The following is a 22,057-nucleotide window of genomic DNA, read 5'->3' as shown; positions in this document are numbered from 1 at the left end:
ACTGGCTGATAAAATATTACACATAAGCAAAGATATATGTAACAAGAATTCCAAAGTCAACCCGACTGTTTGTACAACTGACCATTTGCCTGCAATAGAATTAGAGGAGCCATCGAATAGTCTCGCCCGGAGCACGGAGAGTATGCTGAGAAGAATTGAGAGCACCGGGTCATGTGGTCCGTATCACTTGAATCAATAATTTACGGACTAGAAGAAAAAACCATGTGAGTGCCATAGAAATATTACCTTGATGAATATGAGAGGTTGACGGGCCTGAGAAGAACTAATTGGATCCAAACAACTTAATTAAGTGTTCCGTCTAACTCTTGTTGGAGTCTGGTGATTCGGGGATAGTCTGAGTGGGGATCGACTGACCTGTTGTGGGTTTTGAGGTCGTAGCGAGACCTTTTACAGCAGAAGATTTGACTGAAAATTTATTTGCGTCTTCCCGTAGAGCTTTCAACACTTGTCACGTGCATGGTAGGTTGTTACAAAAATCATACGTGGAGTGATTGGTGCATGACGATGTGGCATAGTGTGGAGCACTGTTGGAGACCAAGGCTGAAGACTCAACTGAATTAGTGGTGATGCCAAACATGACAAGCTTTCGACTTATTTACGGCAGACCTCTGTGAATGCTTCCCGGGTTGAAGGAAGAGGATCACGACCAAATATACGACCGTGAAATTCTTCAAGGTTCTTGTTTGGGACTCACGATCCTTTTTTAAATTTTTTTGGTTGAGGGAAAGATCTGAGGGAGAGTCACACATGTAGTCATAGTAGATGTCACATTTCATCCATAAGTCAACTAAGTCATTGTAGTATTGTGCCACTTTTTTTGATCCCTTTTTTGCCTCGTGGATCTTATTTGAAACTTCATAGAGTTGTCCAAAATTCCCTACGCCTGACTTGGTGTCTCGAACGACAGTCTAAAGGGCACTAACATATTGAAGAAACAAGTATGAACAACCAATCGAGATCTCCATGAAATTAATTAACCATGACATATTTAAGGAGTTATCCACTTTCTGTGCTGTATATGTTGGGTCAGTCTATGGAGGTTTATGAATCATACCTGTGAGGTGAGCAATTTTTTTTTGCGACCTTTGATGAATAAGGGAATAGCTTGAGACAATTGGAGGGAGTTCGAGCCATTGAGTTTGTGAGTGGTAATCAGGAAATTCAAGGGATTGTCATGTCCTCCGGTTTGCGGAGGGATTGAGGTAGGTGTCGATCCTCTGTTGGACTCGAGGATAACTTTAGATGAAAGCTAGGTGGTGGAGCAATCCGCCATGATTCCGACGGAGCCAATGGTGAGGTTTGGGTGCTGAGACATAGATATAGACGGTCCCTTATGCTTCTGGCAACAAAATAGGGCCTGCAGGGGAAGATTCTTGCCTGCAAGAGGGAGGTTAGGCTACAGAAGAGCTTGCAGGGTCTGCAGGGGAGAGATCTAGTTGCAGGAGAGAGTTTTGGCGGTCCTAGAAGGAGATCTGACCGACAGGAATGGGTACCTGCAGCTAAAACCTATAGTGGAGAGACTAACGATAAGAGAGCCTATAGGGAAGGGATCCAACGGCTTAAAAGCAACAAGGGAAGGCCTGCAGGGAAGTTCCGACGGCTAGGGTTGGTAACTAGGGTAAGATCCGTGGCTTTGATACAATGTAGCTATTGGCAATTGAGCCGGATAATATTATTGCTATTGAAAGTGATATAAATACATGATACAATAATTGTAAAATAGAAAAATATAATACCCAAATCTTGACCTAATAACTACTCAATGAGAAATGAAAAGTCATAAACCATGAAATACAACAAATAGGAAATAACTGGAAATGAAATTAAATAATTCCTAAAGATAGGAAATAACCAAAAAGGAAAATAAATAATTTATAACTAGTATAAATTAGAAAAACCCAATAGAAGCCTCCATGTATGTATCTATGTACATACATATATATATGTATGCACACACGCACGCACACATATATATCTATCTACACACACTCACATATATATATATATATATATATATTATATATATATGCCGTGTACCCCGGTCTATTTGTTGGCATCCACGGTATAAGACCTCTCAGGCTAGGAGTTCAAATCCCCTCTGACACAGTTGGCCTTGGTGGTACTCAAATACTGTTTCTGTTTCTACGATTGATGTGTTGCAGATGGCTCTGCTGGGCAACCTACACCTTCAAACCTTATTGAAAACAATACAAGGATCTTTACCTACAAAGGATAATGTTCAGACCAATAATTAGGAGAGCATTGTTGCTCCTCACCTTCAGAAAGTATCCGGTGTGGAGGCGACAATTCATACTTCACATACACTAAAACATATTGTGGTTATAACGGTTGTCAATCTTTCTACTGCGGTTCTACCACCTCATCCGAACGAGCAAGTTGTTACTGTTAGTCAGACGCAAGGGACTCATCAGCTTATACATGCCCGACAATCTGTTGACCTACACACTGATCAGATGGGTCAGTATTCGGATGAGGAATGACATGTCTAATGTAGGACATATTGAGATTGTCCCCCAGTAGGAGCAACATAAGATCATAATCAAGCTTGGTCTTCAGGATTTTAGCCTTACCCTGTGTAGCAGCTTTGGCAAGAAAATCTGCTGGCCTATTAATTTCTTTGGGTATGTAGCTCCATGTGATGACATCATTTGCTAAAAATTCCTTAATTCTACATAAATCAACACTTATATACCAAAGAGATTTTTTATCATTAGCCAATGTTTCCAACAAAAAAATTTAATCCATGTCCATTTGTAAGAATCTCCAATTCATTTTAGCCGCAATAGATAAAGCCAACCAAATAACATATAACTATGCAAACAAAGTAAAACAATCATATAAGTCAAAGAAAAAAGCATAATAGTTTACCAGAATGAGACCTGTAGACCCCACCTGCACCTGCACCTACACAGTTAGCCTTCCAACTACCATCAATGTTTACCTTAATCTAGGGGAAAAATACTTGTTTCCACCATACAAGAGAGACCTTACAAAATTTTCTGCCCGGTATATCATAACCCACTAATTCTCCTAGCTCGCAAAAAAATATGGCTTAAATTTATGATAAATAAATAGCTTATGTATATAAGATAGGATATTTGAAATCACCCCATCCTGCTTAGTGCAATAATTCTCATGCTTGTGGGAATTTCTAGCCAACCAAATGCAGATGAAAGGAATGATGTTAAATATATGTTGTTTATGTATAGGATAAAACCATTGTTTTCTGCACTGTGACAGATTCACCCAACTCAATGGAGGGGTTTTGATAGCAGCCCGGTCACCCAAAACTGTCCAGATTTTGATAGAGTAGGACATGGTTTACACATTCCTTGTTCGAGTTGCAAAACAAATATTGGGAGGGGATTCTCAATCCATTCTATTTAAGAATATAGTCCATTGGAACCAAACCAAGTGAAACTCTTCAACAGAAAAAATACATAGAAGGGGTGAAACATTTATTCAAATTCACACCACCTCAGTCCACCTTGTCCCAAAAAGTTTTGAATAAGATAGTTTTAGTAATAGAACAATTGATAACATCAATCAACAAAATTTTATCCTTTTGGGACTTATGACTTATCAAAAGGAATCTGTAATAGAACAATTGATAACATCAATCAACAAAATTTTATCCTTTTGGGACTTATCAAAAGGAATCTTAGAGATATAAGTAGCTTTATCCTTACCTAACATATTGGTGAGCATCTCCAAGTTCTACCCTTCATCAAGGTAAATATCAGTCACAGGCAAGTCTTTTTTATCATGTTTAAAGCAAGGAGATAGATCTTCTTCTTGCCATTTGTCGTGCCAAAATGATAAGCTACCATTCCCATGTTTCCAGTGGATAAAGTTCTCGCTAGTATTTCTGATTTTCAGCATGCAATCTTGGAATGAGCCTCCAATAGATGAAGATTTCTACAATATTTGCTTTACATGTATTTGGCCCATAGAGATTCAGTTTTTCTAAATTTAACCATAGAAGAATATAATTAACCTCAGCTAGATGCTTTAGTTGCCGAAATCCTAGCCCACCTGCATTTAAAGGCCTACATGGCAACTTCCAGCAGACCCAAATTCTTTGTTTATGATTCCCAGACCATAAAAATTTATTAAAAAACCTTTAAAGTATTAGCTGTGTGCCAGATTTGATCCTTAACATCTGCAAAACATGAAAGAGAATATAGATTAACGCACTTTTCAGCAAAGTAATCCTGAAAGGATAAAAGGAATTGGTGCAATCTCTAATTTTGCTTTTCATTTTATCAGCCACAATATCAAATTGCATCTGTTTTCTCCTCCTATTAAGCCAATTAACCCCTAAGCATTTTAAGGGGAGATCAACAATGGTAAAACCCGTATATTCATGGGGCTATGCGTTCATATTGCTCTCACATGTTTCCCAAAATAAAGATGACATTTCTCAATTTTAAAGTTCTTGCCAGAGGCTTCCTGAAATGATAGAAGAGTATGATATATTTTTTTGATAGAGTTTTTGAAAACACTAGTGAAAATAATCACATCATCAACATAAGCCAAATGACTAACTCCCATTCTAGCCTTATTTTTATATTGAGTATGGGGATGTAGAATTTGCACGGAATTACTTAATCTAGAAAAATAGTCAAACACTAGAATAAATATAGTAGGTGAGAGAGAATTCCCCTTGTTTTGTGCCTCTACAAGAAGTGCAAAAGCCATGTTCTTGCCTATTAGGGAGCACCTGAAAATAGTTGCCCTCCAACTACCCTTTGATAAAATTTCAAAACTTTGGATTGAAGCCTCTGGATTTAATGACCTCAAGTATAAAATCCCAGCTAATAGTGTCATAAGCTTTCCTTAAGTCCAGTTTGATAATAAGATTTCCCCCATCTACATTTATAATTAAGATCACTTGTTGATTCTCGTGCCAAAAAAATATTATATGTTATACCTCTTCCCTGGATGAAAGCTGATTGATTTGGACAGATTATGATAGGGAGATGTTGCTTTAGCCTTTCCGCCGCGATCTTGCTTGTGATCTTTGACATTATAGATCTTAAGCAAATGAGTTTAAAGTGTTCCCATTTTGCTTTATCATTATTCTTTGGTACTAGTACTATGGAGGTGGTTGAGTGCCCCAATAGTAGCATTTAGCAACATAAACCACATCTCTTTAGACCATCTCCCAATTGTTTTTATAGAAATCCACAGAAAATCCATCAATGCCAACAGTCCTATTCCCATCACTATCCTTAACAACCTTCCATATTTCTGCCACAGAAGGCATATCAACAAGCTGTTAAGTTGAGGTTAGTAGTTTAGCTTCCCAGACAATGTCAGCATTCAACACTACGTCAAATTCACCTTAGAAAAAAGGAGCTTGAAATAATCATCCCATTTTTAATAATCTCTTCCTTATTTATCAACCAACTACCATTATTATCTTGAATTTTTAAAATAGTTTTGATTCTCCATCTTTATTTAACTTGTAAACCTCTTTCTCAGCCTTCTTTCTTTGTTGATTAAAATCCCCAATGGTATTCCAGTTCCATCGTTTTTAACCAACTGCCAAGTTCTTATGAAGTTTCCAAAGTCTTTCCCAAAGGTTGTCCCTCACGTTTGTATTCCAGTTCTTCTTCACACAGTTAGCATAATCATCATGGTTCGACCATATATTATGAAAACAAAAAGGGGAGAAGGAAGGTTTGTTTGTAATAGCAATACTAAGTAAAAGAGGTCGGTGATCAGACCCAAGATTGGATAGATGACCCAATTTACTAGTTGGATAGCTGTTTAGCAAACCTTGATTAACAAAAACACGATCTAGTCCTTCAATAGTCCTCTTCTCCAAATGTAGCTAGGGCCAACAAATCCTATATCAAAGAGATTTGCATCCTTAATACCCTCATTGAATCTAGATATCAGATTGAAGTTGGGTCTTTTTCCTCCCTTAAAACCATTCCTGGGGATGAGCGTTTTCGTTTAACGAAATCTACCCGTTAAAAGACTCGTTTAAATCTTGTATTACTCTTATGTAATAATTTTTTATCTTTCTAATTATATCTGTGTAATCTTTATAAGGATTTCTATCTATGTGTTATTTCAATTCTTCCATTACTTCTTTTATTTCTTTAACTAAATTATGTTTAAGTATTTGTAGAATATCTTCTCTATGTGTCATTTCTATTAATTCTCTAATTATATTTGCTTCTATAAGTAAAATGGTCATCTGTAAATCTCTAAATTGATCATATAATCTTATAACCATTTTTATAAGGTTAGCATAATTTTAGTTTTTAAAAAGTGATTGTTTTTTATTATCATAAATATTAATATTAGTATGTAAATAAAGATATATATGCTATATGATTCATTCATTTCTAAATGGTTTATGTAAATCATCTATTTTTCTGATAAAAATAATTTCTAATTTTTTAATTAATTCTTTAAAGTTAGTATATAGATATGTATATATTCCTTCTTTAAGTTTTTCCATTATTTCTCCTATAGTTTGTTTAAATCTTCTCTAAATATTTCTAAGATATCATTTCTTCCCGTGATTTCAATTAATTGTTTAATAAAATTGGATTCCATGGGTATTATTTTTATTTGACTAAATTACTTCTTCAGGAAGGTTTTTTACCATTTTAAAATTCGAATTTTTTAGCATAACCACTTATTTTCTAATTCTAATATGTTTTGAATTATTTTTGTTGCTAATGCAATTTTTTCTTCTTCATTCTTTACTTCATTTTTTCTTCTTCATTTTTTGCTTTATTTTTAACTTCATTAAGTTCTTCTAAATAATTTTGAAAATAAAATTCTCCTATTATTTCTATAGCTTCCTGGCTATTTAAAAATTTAATTATTTTATCCATATTGTTTTATCTTTTAAAATTGTTTTTTCATATGATTTGATATGTTCTTCTCTGTAGGTTGAAATATCTGAAGAGTTTTTTAAGATGTCATCAAATATAGACATGAAGACTTTCTCCGACTATTTATCTCATTCAGATCATAGAATAACATACATCGATAAAATTTTTTTGTATTTTGAAAATGACTACAACAAGGGCCTGCCCTAAACGCCACAGCACCTTAACGGGACTTGCAACAAACTTCATCATTTCGAGATACAAGAAAGAAATCCGGTGGTAGATGTTATTAGCTATTTCTGTTTGAAATAAATTTTATCTATACTCAGAAAACAAATGTCTGTATTTGATTTTTGATTATTTAGAGTTTTTCTTCTGACATCTCTCCCTCACGAGGAGGAACTAAAAACTACTCACACATAATCATTATAAAAACTTAAAACATTTATTAAGATAAGAAATACTTAATAACTCTGGACTTCAGACTCTCACACTTGTTTTTACTCACACTTGAGGATGATATGAAACATAAATGACGATGTCTCTTCATTATAATACAAACTCTATTTATAAGCAAGAAAAGAATGAAATGTGGGGCCATCGTTCCACTTACATAATAAAAGATGAAACCGTCTGAATTATTTAAAACATTATTTTGAATAAGAATGGAAAAAGTAGATTCTCCACTTATATCATTCTTCTGAGAAAATACAAAAGATGCTGCATTATGAATACTTTTGAAACCGTCTAAACTATTTAAAATATTATTTTGGATAAGAATGGAAAAAGTAGATTTTCCACTTATATCATTCTTCTGAGAAAATACAAAAGATGCTGCATTATGAATACTTTTGAAGATTTCTTCTTTATTTTCTGAATGACATAAATTTGAGATGCCTCCATAATGATTATGTTAAAGTTTCTTCTGATTTGACATAAAATTAGATGCTTTACAAATTTTTTCTGATTAACATAAAACTTTATAATACTTTGTTAATTATCATAAAACTTCTAATTGACATAAAACAAATTTTTATGCTTCCATGGTGTTTTCAACATTATGCATAGCCTCATCATTTAAAGATTTTAACCATGATTGTTCAACTTCTTATGTAGTGAGATTATGAGGCGAACTAGTATTATTTTTTTTAATCAAAGAAATTGGAAAATAATCACCTTATTGAACAACTATAAGTTCACAAATATTTTTGCATATTTCAATATAATTAGCGTTATCAGCATAAATCTTGAACTTGAAAATTCTGTCTCTGAGCCTTCTTTCATGGATGAGAATGATAATAGAATTAACTTGAAAGACCATTGTCATGAAATGAGATGGTCTGCTGAAACCATTACACCATGTGGAAGTCATATTTTCTTTAATTCTCGAGGCTCTCTTGAATATCTTCTTCATCTATAATTTTGTCAGCACGAAACTCTGATTCTTGAATAAAATTAGTATATCTTGTTGCGGTATAAAATTTAAATAATTTGATACTTATATATCTAGATTTTTTGTTTCATTTTCGCGTTTTGGTAACCCACCACGCTTCTCAGCGTAACTTAGATGTTTATTAGTATAAATTATTGAAGTATCTTTACGTATAGTTAGAAAATTTTTGGTTATGTTTATTTGTCCCTTCATATTTAAAATAAAATTAAGTCATAATATAAATTTTTTATTTTTTGCTTTATGAACTAATATATTTGGTAAATTATATTTATCTGTTAATTCAAAAGTTTCATGATTAATGAAGAATTAAATGTAATTATTTTTTAGACATTGGGTAAAGTTTAAAGTGTGATTTCCTACTAAAAATGTAGTTATATTTTTTGTATATATTTAGTAAATTTTCTTGGTAACAAATTTTTTTGTTATTATTGAAGTAGTACTTCTAGTGTTTATTAATGCGGGTACCATTATTTGATTTTGATCTTCTAAAATTATATTCGTATTTACCAATATTAGAGAGTTTGAATATTTTTGATAAATATTTGATACCATTGTTTCAGTAGTAAAATCTACTTTATTTATTTCTTCTGTCTTCTGGATCAGAATTAACGTTTTTCTCAGAAGTTTTTTCACTTTCTGATGATGTTATTATCTTTTTCTATTTTATAGCCATTTTTATTTTTTTTAACTTTGAATGTATTTTTTGTTCATCTTTTTTATATATTTGAATCATTTCTTGTTGAATTTTTTCTTGATTTTTATATTGTTCTTCTAATTTTTCTATTCTAAATAATATTTTTTCATTATTTAGTTGTATTTTTTCTAATTTAAAATTTATTTCTTAGTAATGTTGTAGAAATACCTATACTCTCTTTTGGTTTTATGAAATCTCTATGATCAAGATTATGATTTTTTTTTTAAACATAAATGACAAATTTCCATAAGGCATAATTCACAGCGATATCAATGATTTTTATCTGGATAATAATATATACATTCTTTAGTCATACTTGTCCTAACTCGAAAAGATGTTCACAGTTTTGCATATTTTATGTTTTATAGGAATTAATGATGAAGTACAATTTTTGCAAAACCAAATTAAAAAAAAAAGACTGGATGTACCTTTAACACAAATCTCTTTGCATCCTAAGATACTAGTCTATTTGTAAAAAATGGTAATTAGTAATTAGAGCTAAAGATTAAAACTCTCGAGCTTGAACTTGAAGAAGAAAGAAGAAAATACATGATTCTTCGAGAAGAATATAATAATCTTGTAGAGGATGTTAATTATTTCAAAGATGTATTTGTAGACATTTCTGAAAATAATATGTTAAAAAATTTGCAGTATCTCTATCTCCCTGAGATGAATGATAATATTAGAAGAAAAGTATTTCTATATGCTAATAAATCTAAAAAAGAAGAAATGCTTGAATGTTAGAAGAGTATGATAAAAAGATATAATATTGAACATATTTATGAACTTGGAGTATCATATTCTACTATTCTCATAGAAGCATTGAAACTAAATATAGTTTTACTTTCAATAGATTTATCAATTCGTTTGAATTATTCAGCTAATATATGTAGCTATTCTATCCAAAAGTTGTTTGAATATGGATTTTTAGCAAAAGTAATAATTAGGACAGACAAAAAATTGAGTTCTCAGATTACACAAATTGAACATAGCGAAATTAGAAGAATTTTATTCTTTTTGTTCGAAAATTTTGATATAACAGCAGTTACATTTATAATAAAGTCTCTGTTGCCAACCTTTGAGGGCTTGACTCAAGGAGCCAAGCACATTATTGAGATTCATACTGCAACAAGATATACAAATTTTTATCAAGAATCAGAGTTTCGTGCTGACAAAATTATAGATGAAAAAGATATTCAAGAGAGCCTCAAGAATTAAAGAAAATATATGACTTCCAGATGGTGTAATGGTTTCAGCAGACCATCTATTTTCATGACACCTGCCTTTCAAGATAATTCTATTATTATTTTCATCCATGAAAGAAGACTCAGAGGCAGAATTTTCAAGTTTAAGATTTATGCTGATAATGCTATTTATATTGAAAGATGCAAAAATATTTGTGAACTTGTAGTTCAACAAGGTGATTATTTTTCAATTTTTGTGATTAAATAAAATAATACTAGTTCGCCTCATAATCTCACTACAAAAGAAGTTGAACAATCATGGTTAGAATCTTTAGATGATGAGGCTATACATAATGTTGAAAACGCCATGGAAGCATAAGAATTTGTTTTATGCCAATTAGTAGGAGCTTTATGATAATTAACAAAGTATTATAAAGTTTTATGTTAATCAGAAAAAAATTGTGAAGGCATCTCATCAGACATCTAATTTTATGTCAAATAAGAAGAAACTTTAACAGAATCTTTGTGGAGGCATCTCAAATTTATGTCAATCAGAAAATAAAGAAGAAATCTTCAAAAATATTCATAATGCATCATCTTTTGTATTTTCTAGAAGAATGATATAAGTGGAGAATCTACTTTTTCTATTCTTATCCAAAATAATGTTTTAAATAGTTCAGAGAGTTTCAAAAGTATTCGTAATACGACATCTTTTGTATTTTCTCAGAAGAATGATATAAGTGGAGAATCTAATTTTTCAATTCTTATTCAAAATAATGGTTTAAATAGTTTTGACGGTTTCATCTTTTATTATTTAAGTGGAACGATGGTCCCACATTTTATACTTTTCTTGCTTATAAATAGAGTTTGTATTATAATGAAGAGGTATTGCCATCTAGTTTCATATCATCTTTAATTATGAGTAAAAATAAGTGTGAGAGTTTGAAGTCCAGAGTCTGTAAGTATTTCTTATCTTAATAAATGCTTTAAGTTTTTATTTTGATTATGTGTGAGTAGTTTTTAGTTGCTTCCCGTAGGGGAGAGATCTCTAGAGAAAAACTTTAAATAATCAAAAATCAAATATAAAACTCTGTTTTCTGAGTACAGATAAAATTTATTTCAAACAGAAATAACTAATAACCTCTACCAACAGATTTCTTTCTTGTATCTCGAAATGATGAAGTTTGCTGTAAGTCCTATTGAGGCGGTATGGCGTTTAGGGCAGACCCTTGTTGTAGTCATTTTGGAAATACAAAAGAATTTTATCGATGTATGTTATTTTATGATCTGAATGAGATAAATAGAGTCGGAAAAAGACTTCATGTCTATATTTGATGAATCTAAAAAATTCTTCAGATATTTCAACTTAAAGGGAAGAACATATGAAATCATTTGAAGAAAAAATTTTAAAAGATAAAACAATATGGATAAAATAATTAAATTTTTAAATAACCAGGAAGCTATAGAAATAATAGGAGAATTTTATTTTCAAACTTATTTAGAAGAGCTTAATGAAGTTAAAAATAAAGCAAAATTTTCAAACTTATTTAGAAGAACTTAATGAAGTTAAAAATAAAGCAAAAAATGAAGATGAAAAAATTGCATTAGCAACAAAAATAATTCAAAACATATTAGAATTAGAAAATGAGTGGCTATGGTAAAAATTTGAATTTTAAAATGGTAAAAAAACCTACATGAAGAAGTAATTTAGTCAAATAGAAATATTTTGCATGGAATCCAATTTTATTAAACAATTAATTGAAATCATTGGAAGAAATAATATCTTAGAAATATTTAGAGAAGATTTAAACAAAATGATAGGAGAAATGATGGAAAAACTTAAAGAAGAAATATTTAAATGTTCATATACCAACTTTAAAGAATTAATTAAAAAATTAGAATTTATTTTTATCAGAAAAATAAATGATTTACATGAACCATTTAGAAATGAATGAATCATATAGCATATAACTCTTTATTTACATACTAGTATTAATATTTATTATAATTAAAAAGAGTCTCTTTTTAAGAATTAAAATTATGCTAACCTTATAAGAATGGTTATAAGATTATCTGATCAATTTAGAGATTTACAGATGATCATTTAACCTATAGAAGCAAATATAATTAAAGAATTAATAGAAATGACACATTGAGAAAATATTCTACAAATACTTAAAGATAATTTAGTTAAAGAAATAAAAGAAGTAATGGAAGAATTGAAATAACGCATAGATAGAAATCCTTATAAAGATTACACAAATATAAATTAAAAGATTAATATCAAATTAGAATTTAGAATATATTAAAAATCAAAATAATGATATACTAGCAAAAATTATAAATGATAAAAATTACATAGATATAATTAGAGAGATAATAAATTATTACATAAGCGCAATACAAAGATTTAAACGAGTCTTTTATCAGGTAGATTTTGTTAAACGGAAACCCACATCCATCAGGAATGGTATCAGAGCCTTAAACATAAAGATAAACCTTAAATTAATATGGAGAATATACATAAGATAGAATGGTTAGATTTAGAATTAGACAATAAAAATAAAAATTTTATTTCAATAAATCAACATAAATTTATTTGTACTTTTTCTAAAGAATTTAAACTTGAACTTCATAATGAGAATAAAATAATGAATAATAATATAGATCTTCAAATATCTTTAGCAGAATCTTTAAAATTTCATAATGAGAAAGTTTATAGGATTTTAGAAAAATCTACTAAAGTGTTATTTGAATTTAAAAGATTAATAACAAATCAGAATTTAGAATATATTAAAAATCAAAATAGTGATATACTAGCAAAAGTTATAAAAGATAAAAATTACATAGATATAATTAGAGAGATAAAAAATTATTACATAAGAGCAATACAAGATTTAAACGAGCCTTTTATCGGGTAGATTTTGTTAAACGGAACCCCGCATCCATCAGGAATGGTATGAGAGCCTAAAACATAAAAATAAACCTTAAATAAATATGGAGAATATACATAAGATAGAATGGTTAGATTTAGAATTAGGCAATAAAAATAAAAAATTTATTTCAATAAATCAACATAAATTTATTTGTAATTTCTCTAAAGAATTTAAACGTGAACTTCATAATGAGAATAAAATAATGAATAATATTATAGATCTTCAAATAACTTTAACAGAATTTTTAAAATTTCATAATGAGAAAATTTATAGGATTTTAGAAAAATCTACTGAAGTGTTATTTGAAATTAAAAGATTAATATCAAATCAGAATTTAGAGTATATTAAAAATCAAAATAATGATATACTAGCAAAAATTGCAAAAGATAAAAGTAAATTAGATATTGTCATTAATAAAATGTTAATTGAACCAAAAGAAGAGTATAACTAATAAATTAGAGAATGAATTTAAACATGAATTAAGTTAAAGAAATAAAAGAAGTAATGGAAGAATTGAAGGAACACAGATAGAAATCCTTATTTAAATTTCAAAAATAAGTTAAAAGGGAATCTTATAAATTTTGTAGAGATATTTTTCACAACACAATTTTCTTGAAAGACCAATTAGAAGAAAAAAAATTCTTAGAAAATCTAATAGAAGAATTCCTTCAAAAAAATATAAATGTTAAAAAACCAAATAATAAAAAAAAATGTCATTGTTATATTTATGGATCATTAGAACATTTAGCAAATAGATGCACTAAAAGAAATTATAATAGAGCAAGTAGCTTATTAATTCAAGGGTTAGAAGAAGATGTAGTAAGTATCTCATTAAATGAATCTATTGATACAAGTTATAGTATACAGATGAATATAGTGAAATAGATTCTCAAAATTCAGAACATGCAATGGAAGGTTTAGTTAGAGCAGTTGATACGTGGAATTTAAATACAAAAAGATAAATATGCAAAACTGTGAACATCTTTTCGAGTTAGGAAAAGGAAGTATGACTAAAGAATGTATATATTGTAATTTTACAAGAAATAAATTTTGAATTATAAAAGATACAACTAAATAATGAAAAAATATTATTTATAATAGAAAAATTAGAAGAACAATATAAAAATCAAGAAAAAATTCAACAAGAAATGTTTCCAACATATAAAAAAGATAAACAAAAAATTACATTCAAAGTGAAAAAAATAAAAATGGCTATAAAACAGAAAAAGATGATTACATCATCAGAAAGTGAAAAAAACTTCTGAGAAAAAACATTAATTCTGATCCAGAAGACAGAAGAAATAAATAAAGTAGATTTTACTACTGAAACAATGGTATCAAATACTTATCAAAATTATTCGACCTCTCTAATAATGGTAAATACTAATATAATTTTAGAAGTTCAAAATCAAATAATGGTACCCGCATTAATAGATAGTAGAAGTACTACTTCAGTAATAAAAAAAAATTGTTACCAAGAAAATTTACTAAATATATACAATAGATATAACGACATTTTTAGTAGGAAATTACACTTTAAATTTTACTAATGTCTAAAAAATAATTAAATTCAATTCTTCTTTAATCATGCAACTTTTGAATTAACAGATAAATATAATTTACCAGTTATATTAGTTCATGAAGCAAAAAATAAAGAATTTATATTATGACTTAATTTTATTTTAAATATGAAGGGAAAAATAAATATAACCAAAAATTTTCTAACTATAAGTAAAGATACTTCAGTAATTTATACTAATAAACATCCGAGTTATGCTGAGAAGCGTGGTGGGTTACTAAAACGCGAAAATGAAACAAAAAATCTAAATATAGAAGTATCAGATTATTTAAATACATGTTATAAATAAGAAACTATTTCCACATACCAAATTTCAAAACCATTAGAAAAATATTTCAATTAGTAGAAGAAATTCAAATAATAGGAGAAAATCCTTTAAAACATTGGGAGAAAAATAAAGAATTAGCAAATATTCCTATAATAAACAAAGACTTAGTCATAAGAACCAAAGAATTAGAATATAGTCCTTTAGATAAATATGAATTTAAAATTCAATTAAAAGAATTAAAAGATTTAGGATTAATTAGACCATCAAAATTAGAAGATAGATCAGCTGCATTCATGATAAGAAATCATGTAGAAATTTTAAGAGGAAAAGCTAGAATGATTATTAATTACAAAAGATTAAATGATAAGATAGAAGATGATGGATAAAAAATACCAGATAAAGATATGTTATTAAATCTAATACAAAATAAAAAAATATTTTAGTAAATTTGATTGCAAATCAAGTTTTTAGCAAATAAAACTAGATGAAGAATTTATTAAATATACAACATTTACGACACTATTAGGTTATTACGAATGGTTAATAATTTCATTTGGATTAGAAAATGAACCTAGTATATTTCAAAGAAAGATGAATAATGTTTTTAAAAATTTATATTACGTATTAGTTTAAATTGATGATATATTAGTAGCATCACATTTTAAAAGAATATTATATCTCCTGGGGGGGTGCGGGTTTCTGTTTAACGTGATCTACTCATTAAAAAGGCTCGTTTAAATCTTGTATTGCTCTTATGTAATATTTTTTTATCTTTCTAATTATATCTGTGTAATTTTTATAAGGATTTCTATGTATGTGTTCTTTCAATTCTTCCGTTACTTCTTTTATTTCTTTAATTAAATTATCTTCAAGTATTTGTAGAATATCTTCTCTATGTGTCATTCTATTAATTCTCTAATTATATTTGCTTTTATAGGTAAAATGGTAATCTGTAAATCTCTAAATTGATTAGGTAATTTTATAATCATTTTTATAAGGTTAGCATAATTTTAATTTTTAAAAAGAGACTCTTTTTTATTATAATAACTATTAATATTAGTCTGTAAATAAATAGATATATGCTATATGATTCATTCATTTCTAAATGGTTCATGTAAATCATCTATTTTTTTGATAAAAATAATTTCTAATTTTTTAATTAATTCTTTAAAATTGGTATTTGGACATGTATATATTCCTTCTTTATGTTTTTCCATTATTTCTCCTATAGTTATTTTCAAATCTTTTCTTAATATTTCTAAGATATCATTTCTTCTAGTGATTTCAATTAATTGTTTAATAAAATTGGATTCCATCTGTAATATTTATATTTGATCTCTTATTACTTCATTAGGTAGATTTTTTACCATTTTAAAATTCAAATTTTTAACCATAGCCACTTATTTTCTAATTCTAATATTTTTTGAATTATTTTTGTTGCTAATGCAATTTTTTCTTCATTTTTTGCTTTGTTTTTAAATTTATTAAGCTCTTTTAAATAAGTTTGAAAATAAAATTCTCCTATTATTTTTACAGTTTTCTGGCTATTTAAAAAATTAATTATTTTACCCATATTGTTTTATCTTTTAAAATTGTTTCTTCAATTGATTTGATATGTTATTCCCTGAAGGTTGAAATATCTGAAGAATTTTTTAAGATGTCATCAAATATAGACATGAAGTGTTTTACCGACTCTATTTATCTCATTCTAATCATAGAACACCGATAAAATTCTTTTGTATTTCAAAAATTGCTACAGGTAAATACAATTTACCCCATAAGCAGAGCTTTAATTGGTAAATGCAACTTGAGCATACAACGGTAGCCTAGCCTTTGCAAACATTAATATCAAAGAAGAAGTATAAAATTGAGGATCATCAATAACAATGTTGATGGTTAATTCCTTTCTAGTGAATCTTGTTAGTATTGTCGAATGTTAATGCTCACCAAAGGTTTTAATTTGGCAAAAATCCAAATTTTATGAGTTTTGACCAATTGTTTTAGTCTATCAAGGGAGTTGAGGTCAGCCACTCTCCTGATATTCCATATGAGCATATTAATCATAATGATACTGAAGGCTCCTAGTCATCCTAACAAGAGTGCCATTTTGTTCCCCCATCAGAATAAGATGAAACATTGTGTAGTATATTACCTTGCTCCAAATTCCTGAGTTCCAATCTATCTTTCCTCTTCCTTCTGAATTTCTATATATACATACAGATAGCAATACTTATACTGCTTCACTACCATCTTATCATGTCGAGCAAGTTGATGTTACTCAGGCTCATGAGGTTGTTGATGCCAAACAGCCTACACCTGTCCGACCAACGTAGGAATCTACTGATCAGATGAGTCAATCATCGGATGAGGAATGACATGTCGACACATCCTGGAGGAAGAAGAAGAATGAAGACCTACTTGACTACTTGAGCTTAGAAATTGCTTAGAAATTTGATGGATGATACTTTAGTTACTACGGGCAATGGTACTCACCTTTCGAATTTGTTAACCGGCTCACTTCCAAGAACTAGAGGCAGAGGGGGGACTAAAGTGGGACGTCCCTAGCACTATTGTTCTATTTTGTGGCTTTTTGGTTTTTTACCTTTATGTATCTTTGCTTTATTTGGGATTTGTGTGCTTTATATTGTGTGACTTGAGCTTTCTTTTAGGCCATCGCATATAACCTTTCTGTATCTTTTCCGTATTAATATATTTGCCCTTGATTTTGCCTTGCCTTTGCCTCTAGTTCTAGGAAAGGAGTCAACTAATAATTTGGTAAGATGAGTGTCATTGTCAGTAGTGGGACGTCCCTAGCACTATTGTTCCATTTTGTGGCTTTTTGGTTTTTTACCTTTATGTATCTTTGTTTTATTTGAGATTTTGGTGCTTTATATTGTGTGACTTGGGCTTTCTTTTAGGCCATCTCATATAATCTTTCTGTATCTTTTCAGTATTAATATATTTGCCCTTGAGTTTTTTCTAATATATATATATATATATATATATATTTATATATATTGAGAAAACTCAAAGGCTAATATATTGAAAAGAAAGAAATATACATATAGATTGTTTGGGAGGGCCTAAGCATGCTGCCCACACTATAACCATCACATGCAAATGGTTTCAAAAAGAGAAAATATAGAAAAATACATGAGAGACCTAAAGAAAAAATAAAAGTGCCAAAATCAAAATATGGAGTATCAGGTAGCTAGAGAGCGACCCAATTTTATCTTGCCTCTGTATCTAGTTCTAAGGAAGGAGTCAGCTAATAAATTGGCAAGATGAATGTCATTGTCAGTAGTAACCAATGTATCATCCAATAAGTTCCCAAGCTCGAGTCGGCCTCCATTCTTCTTCTTCCTCCTGGAATAGACCTGCCATTCCTCATCGAAGATTGGCTCACCTGATCAGTGGATTGGTCTAAAGTGAGCTGGACATGTGTAGGTTGTTGAACATTAAAATCAACTACTTGTTGTACCAGTTGATTTTTTATTGGATCAAATGAGCACTCTCGTGTGTCTTGGCATGTAAGTGAGGTCTTTTCAATAACAGTGATTGGAATAAGCACGTTTGGATCTGTACCTGTAGTATGGTGTTGTTCATGAGGAACTGCGATGTTGGCTAGAGGATTGGGTTGCACCTTTTCATCAGGGACGGTAGGTGACTGATCTTTTGCAATATCCAGCCTTAGATGAGGATGCAAGCGATAGCAAATAGTATAACTGTGGCCAAACATACTATAATGAGAGCAATATGGAGAATGTGGTTCTATTTCAACCTTTTGTCAATACCCGTTGTGAGTGGTTCCAATCCGTACCTCATCCGGAGCTGGTTAAGTGATATCTCTGTCAACTAACATACAAGTCACAAAGGGTCTGGTTACAACAAGCGTAGGACTATCAACCTTGGGAGGCTTACCGTAAGCAGTTGCTAAGGAGTAGAGAATTTCCAAGTTGAATAGATGTAATTTTAACCCCGGAAATTTTATCCAAACAGGAATGATAGAGGACTCCACTTTTTGATCAAAATCGACAGTTCACTTCAGAATTTTCATGAAACAGTTGTCGATCTTGATAACTTTTCGAGAAAAAATACGAGTGCAATCGACATTGTGAGATAGCTGAATAAGTATATGTCGACCATCAAGTAAGCCAATATTCCAACTGCCCAATAGCTTCATAGCATCAAATTATTTTCAAATGTCTCAAGTTTTGGGTGACCATAAAGGAGTTTCCCCACTAGAACAACTGCCAAAAAGACGTGAGAGTACTGGTTTCAACCTCAAAGTATTGTTTGGCCTAAACTTGACCTCATAATATAGCTAATTAGTGTTTATAGTGGATAAGTTCCTTTAAACATCGTGTTAAAGGGATCATTTTTTAAGATATATTTAGCAATTAAACATATTTTATAGAAGAAAATTTTTTTCCTTTATAAGTTGTCGACATTTGAATTGTATTTTAGTGATGCGTTGTTGAGTCATTTGATTGCAGTGAGCAGTCCAGATGAAGTAGGCACAAGTGATGGCTTTTGTGTCGAACCAATGGACCTTAATCAGTTTTTTGGTGAAGATGGCAAGATATATGGCTACAAAGACTTACAGGTATGGAATCTTATGTCCTTCTTGTTTCAAGCTTTGCTACCTGTGACACTGTGTATATGCTGCCTTACAAAGCTTTCAGCTACTGACTTCAAGCTTCCACCTTGATGTTATTTGCTTCCTGAAGTTACATTAGCTTCATTTTGTTTACATCTCCACAATCTGTAGGGGTACTGCATTGTTGACGTTTAAGCTAACAACATTAGGTTCATGCCAGATGAGTCATCTTATTTAATATCTTATTGTATGTCATGAGTTCAAATAGAGATAGTAAAATGTTTAGGTAATTCTTTTTGAGGAACCTTAGTGACCTACGAATCAAATAGAGGTACCTCAGGTATAATTTCTTGCAGTAGATAGATTCTCCAATTTGTTTTGCTTTGTTCTTGCTATTTATGGAAGGTTTTGCTCCCTGATTTTCAATTCTTATTCACTGGACAGCAGCAAACTGCTGTTTTATTTAATTTGTTTTGCTGGAAACAGCAATTGGGATGTTTCTTCTTTGCTCGGCAGGAACACATATTTTTTTTCTATGTTGAGGATTGTTGTTAAGCAGCAGTCATATTAATGTTTTACCTTGTGACTGCTATTAACTGTAATCAATACTTGGCTTTTTTCCCTCAATTATCGTTTTAGTAAGGCAACTCAATGGCTGGACGGCAGCTGGCGATTTCACTGGCAGCTGTAGGAGTGAAAACAGTTTGGAATTCCCCTTTTACAACTTCTTTCCCAGCATTAGAAAAGGTAATGACATCATCTGCATAAGCTAGGTGAGACACCATAATTCTAGCTTTATTAGAAAATTGAAGTTTTGGATTAAACACCTGCCATTTGTTAAACAGCCTAGAGAAATAATCAAATGCTATGATAATATTGTGGGTGGTAGAGGGTCACTTTGTTTGATACCCATCATAGCAGGAAAGAATCCATAGGTGTTACCATTCAGTAGAATGCTATATTTGTTGCATGATAACCATTTTCTAATTAATCCATAGAAATCCTCTTTGAAACCTTTAGCTCTTAAGATAGCAAGTATGAAATCCCAGCTTATTGTGTCATAGGCTTTTCTTATATCAAGCTTTAAAAGCATATTACCTCCTCTGCAGTTCCTGTTCAAATCCTCCATGAGTTTGGGCTAATAAAATGTTATCTGAAATTTCTCTCCCCTTTATGAATATTTACTTATTTGCAGAGATAAATAATGGAAGGTGGGGTTGTAATCTAAGGACAATTATTTTAATAATTGCTTTAGATATAACAGAGGTAAGACTGAGTGTTCTAAATTGATCCCAAGTGGCCTTTTCATAATTTTCTTGGAACTAAAATGATAGTGGCAGCAGTGAAGTATAGGCCTGGATCATTACCTCTAAAATCACTTTGTATTGTTCCAATCACTTTCTTCCTAATGATTTGCCAACATTTCAAATAGAAATCAGACGTAAAATCATCAAGCTCTGCTGCTTTGTTACAATCTATCTTTAAACGCATATAAGATCTCATCAGGAATGGTACAGAGGCTAAGGTCGCTGATATATTCCCTCTCCTCCTTCAAGAGATCATACTCAATTGTAGTATTCAACTCCTCACAAGAGAATATACCAGTGAAATAATTGACAACACTTTCCCCCAACTTTCCCTGATCAGTAATCCAATCCCCATTGGCATTTTTAATTCTCAGGATAGTGTTTTGGTTTCATTTTTTTTTATACAAGCTTGGAAATACTTTGTGTTTCTGTCACTTTCCTTAAAATGAGTCTCCCCTGATTTTTGTTGAAGTAGCTTCTCCTCTCGTTTGATAGCTTGCAGTAGTTCTTTATGTGCCACAGTTAGTTCCTTCCCCACCTGACTCCCTCTCTCATCTAGTGTTTCTAACTGCTTCACCCTTACCTGAACCCGAGTTGCTTTTTTGTGCACATCCCCAAACATATCCCAATTCCAACTTCTCAACACCTTTGCCAATTTCTTATGAAATTGCCAAAGTACATACCTTTCATTTCCTACAACATTACATTGCCAGCTTTCTTTGACCACACTTAGGAAATCATGGTGGTTGGACCAAATATTTAAATATCTGAAATGATATTCACTAGATTTTAGAAAATGAGCCACAGTTAAAATGATGGGTTTATGGTCAGAGCCCGAGCTACTCAATTACAACACCCTTGAAACATTGTAAGAGTTCATCCAAGCTTGATTAGCAAAACACCTGTCAAGCCTTTCCAATGCATTTTCTCTCTTCCATGTGAATTTAGATCCCAAATAACACATATCAAACAAGTGAGCTTCCTCCACAACTTCATTAAATTTATGCATAAGAGATTAGTTCACCCTTTTCCCACTTAGTTTCTTAGAGCTGTTCATAACCATATTAAAATCACCTCTACCATCCAACACAGTCCCCATAGCAACCAGTTTGTTCCACAAATCATATCTAGCTGAAT

General features: G+C 30.6%; 1 protein-coding gene across 2 annotated transcripts in view; it reads left to right on the top strand.

Moving 5' to 3' along the window:
- Positions 1 to 22,057, top strand: part of LOC110031255 (probable histone acetyltransferase type B catalytic subunit) — a 68,526-nt gene that overhangs the window by 10,261 nt on the left and 36,208 nt on the right. For both annotated transcript variants that reach the window (XM_020734371.1, XM_020734370.1), the window contains one exon: positions 19,510 to 19,619. In XM_020734371.1, coding sequence (XP_020590030.1) covers positions 19,510 to 19,619 — 110 coding nt within the window. The remainder of the gene's footprint in view (positions 1 to 19,509; positions 19,620 to 22,057) is intronic.

Source organism: Phalaenopsis equestris, unplaced genomic scaffold (genome assembly GCF_001263595.1).
Source record: "Phalaenopsis equestris unplaced genomic scaffold, ASM126359v1 Scaffold000799, whole genome shotgun sequence".
Classification (NCBI taxonomy): Eukaryota; Viridiplantae; Streptophyta; class Magnoliopsida; order Asparagales; family Orchidaceae; genus Phalaenopsis; species Phalaenopsis equestris.
This window is presented reverse-complemented; position numbering and strand designations above follow the sequence as displayed.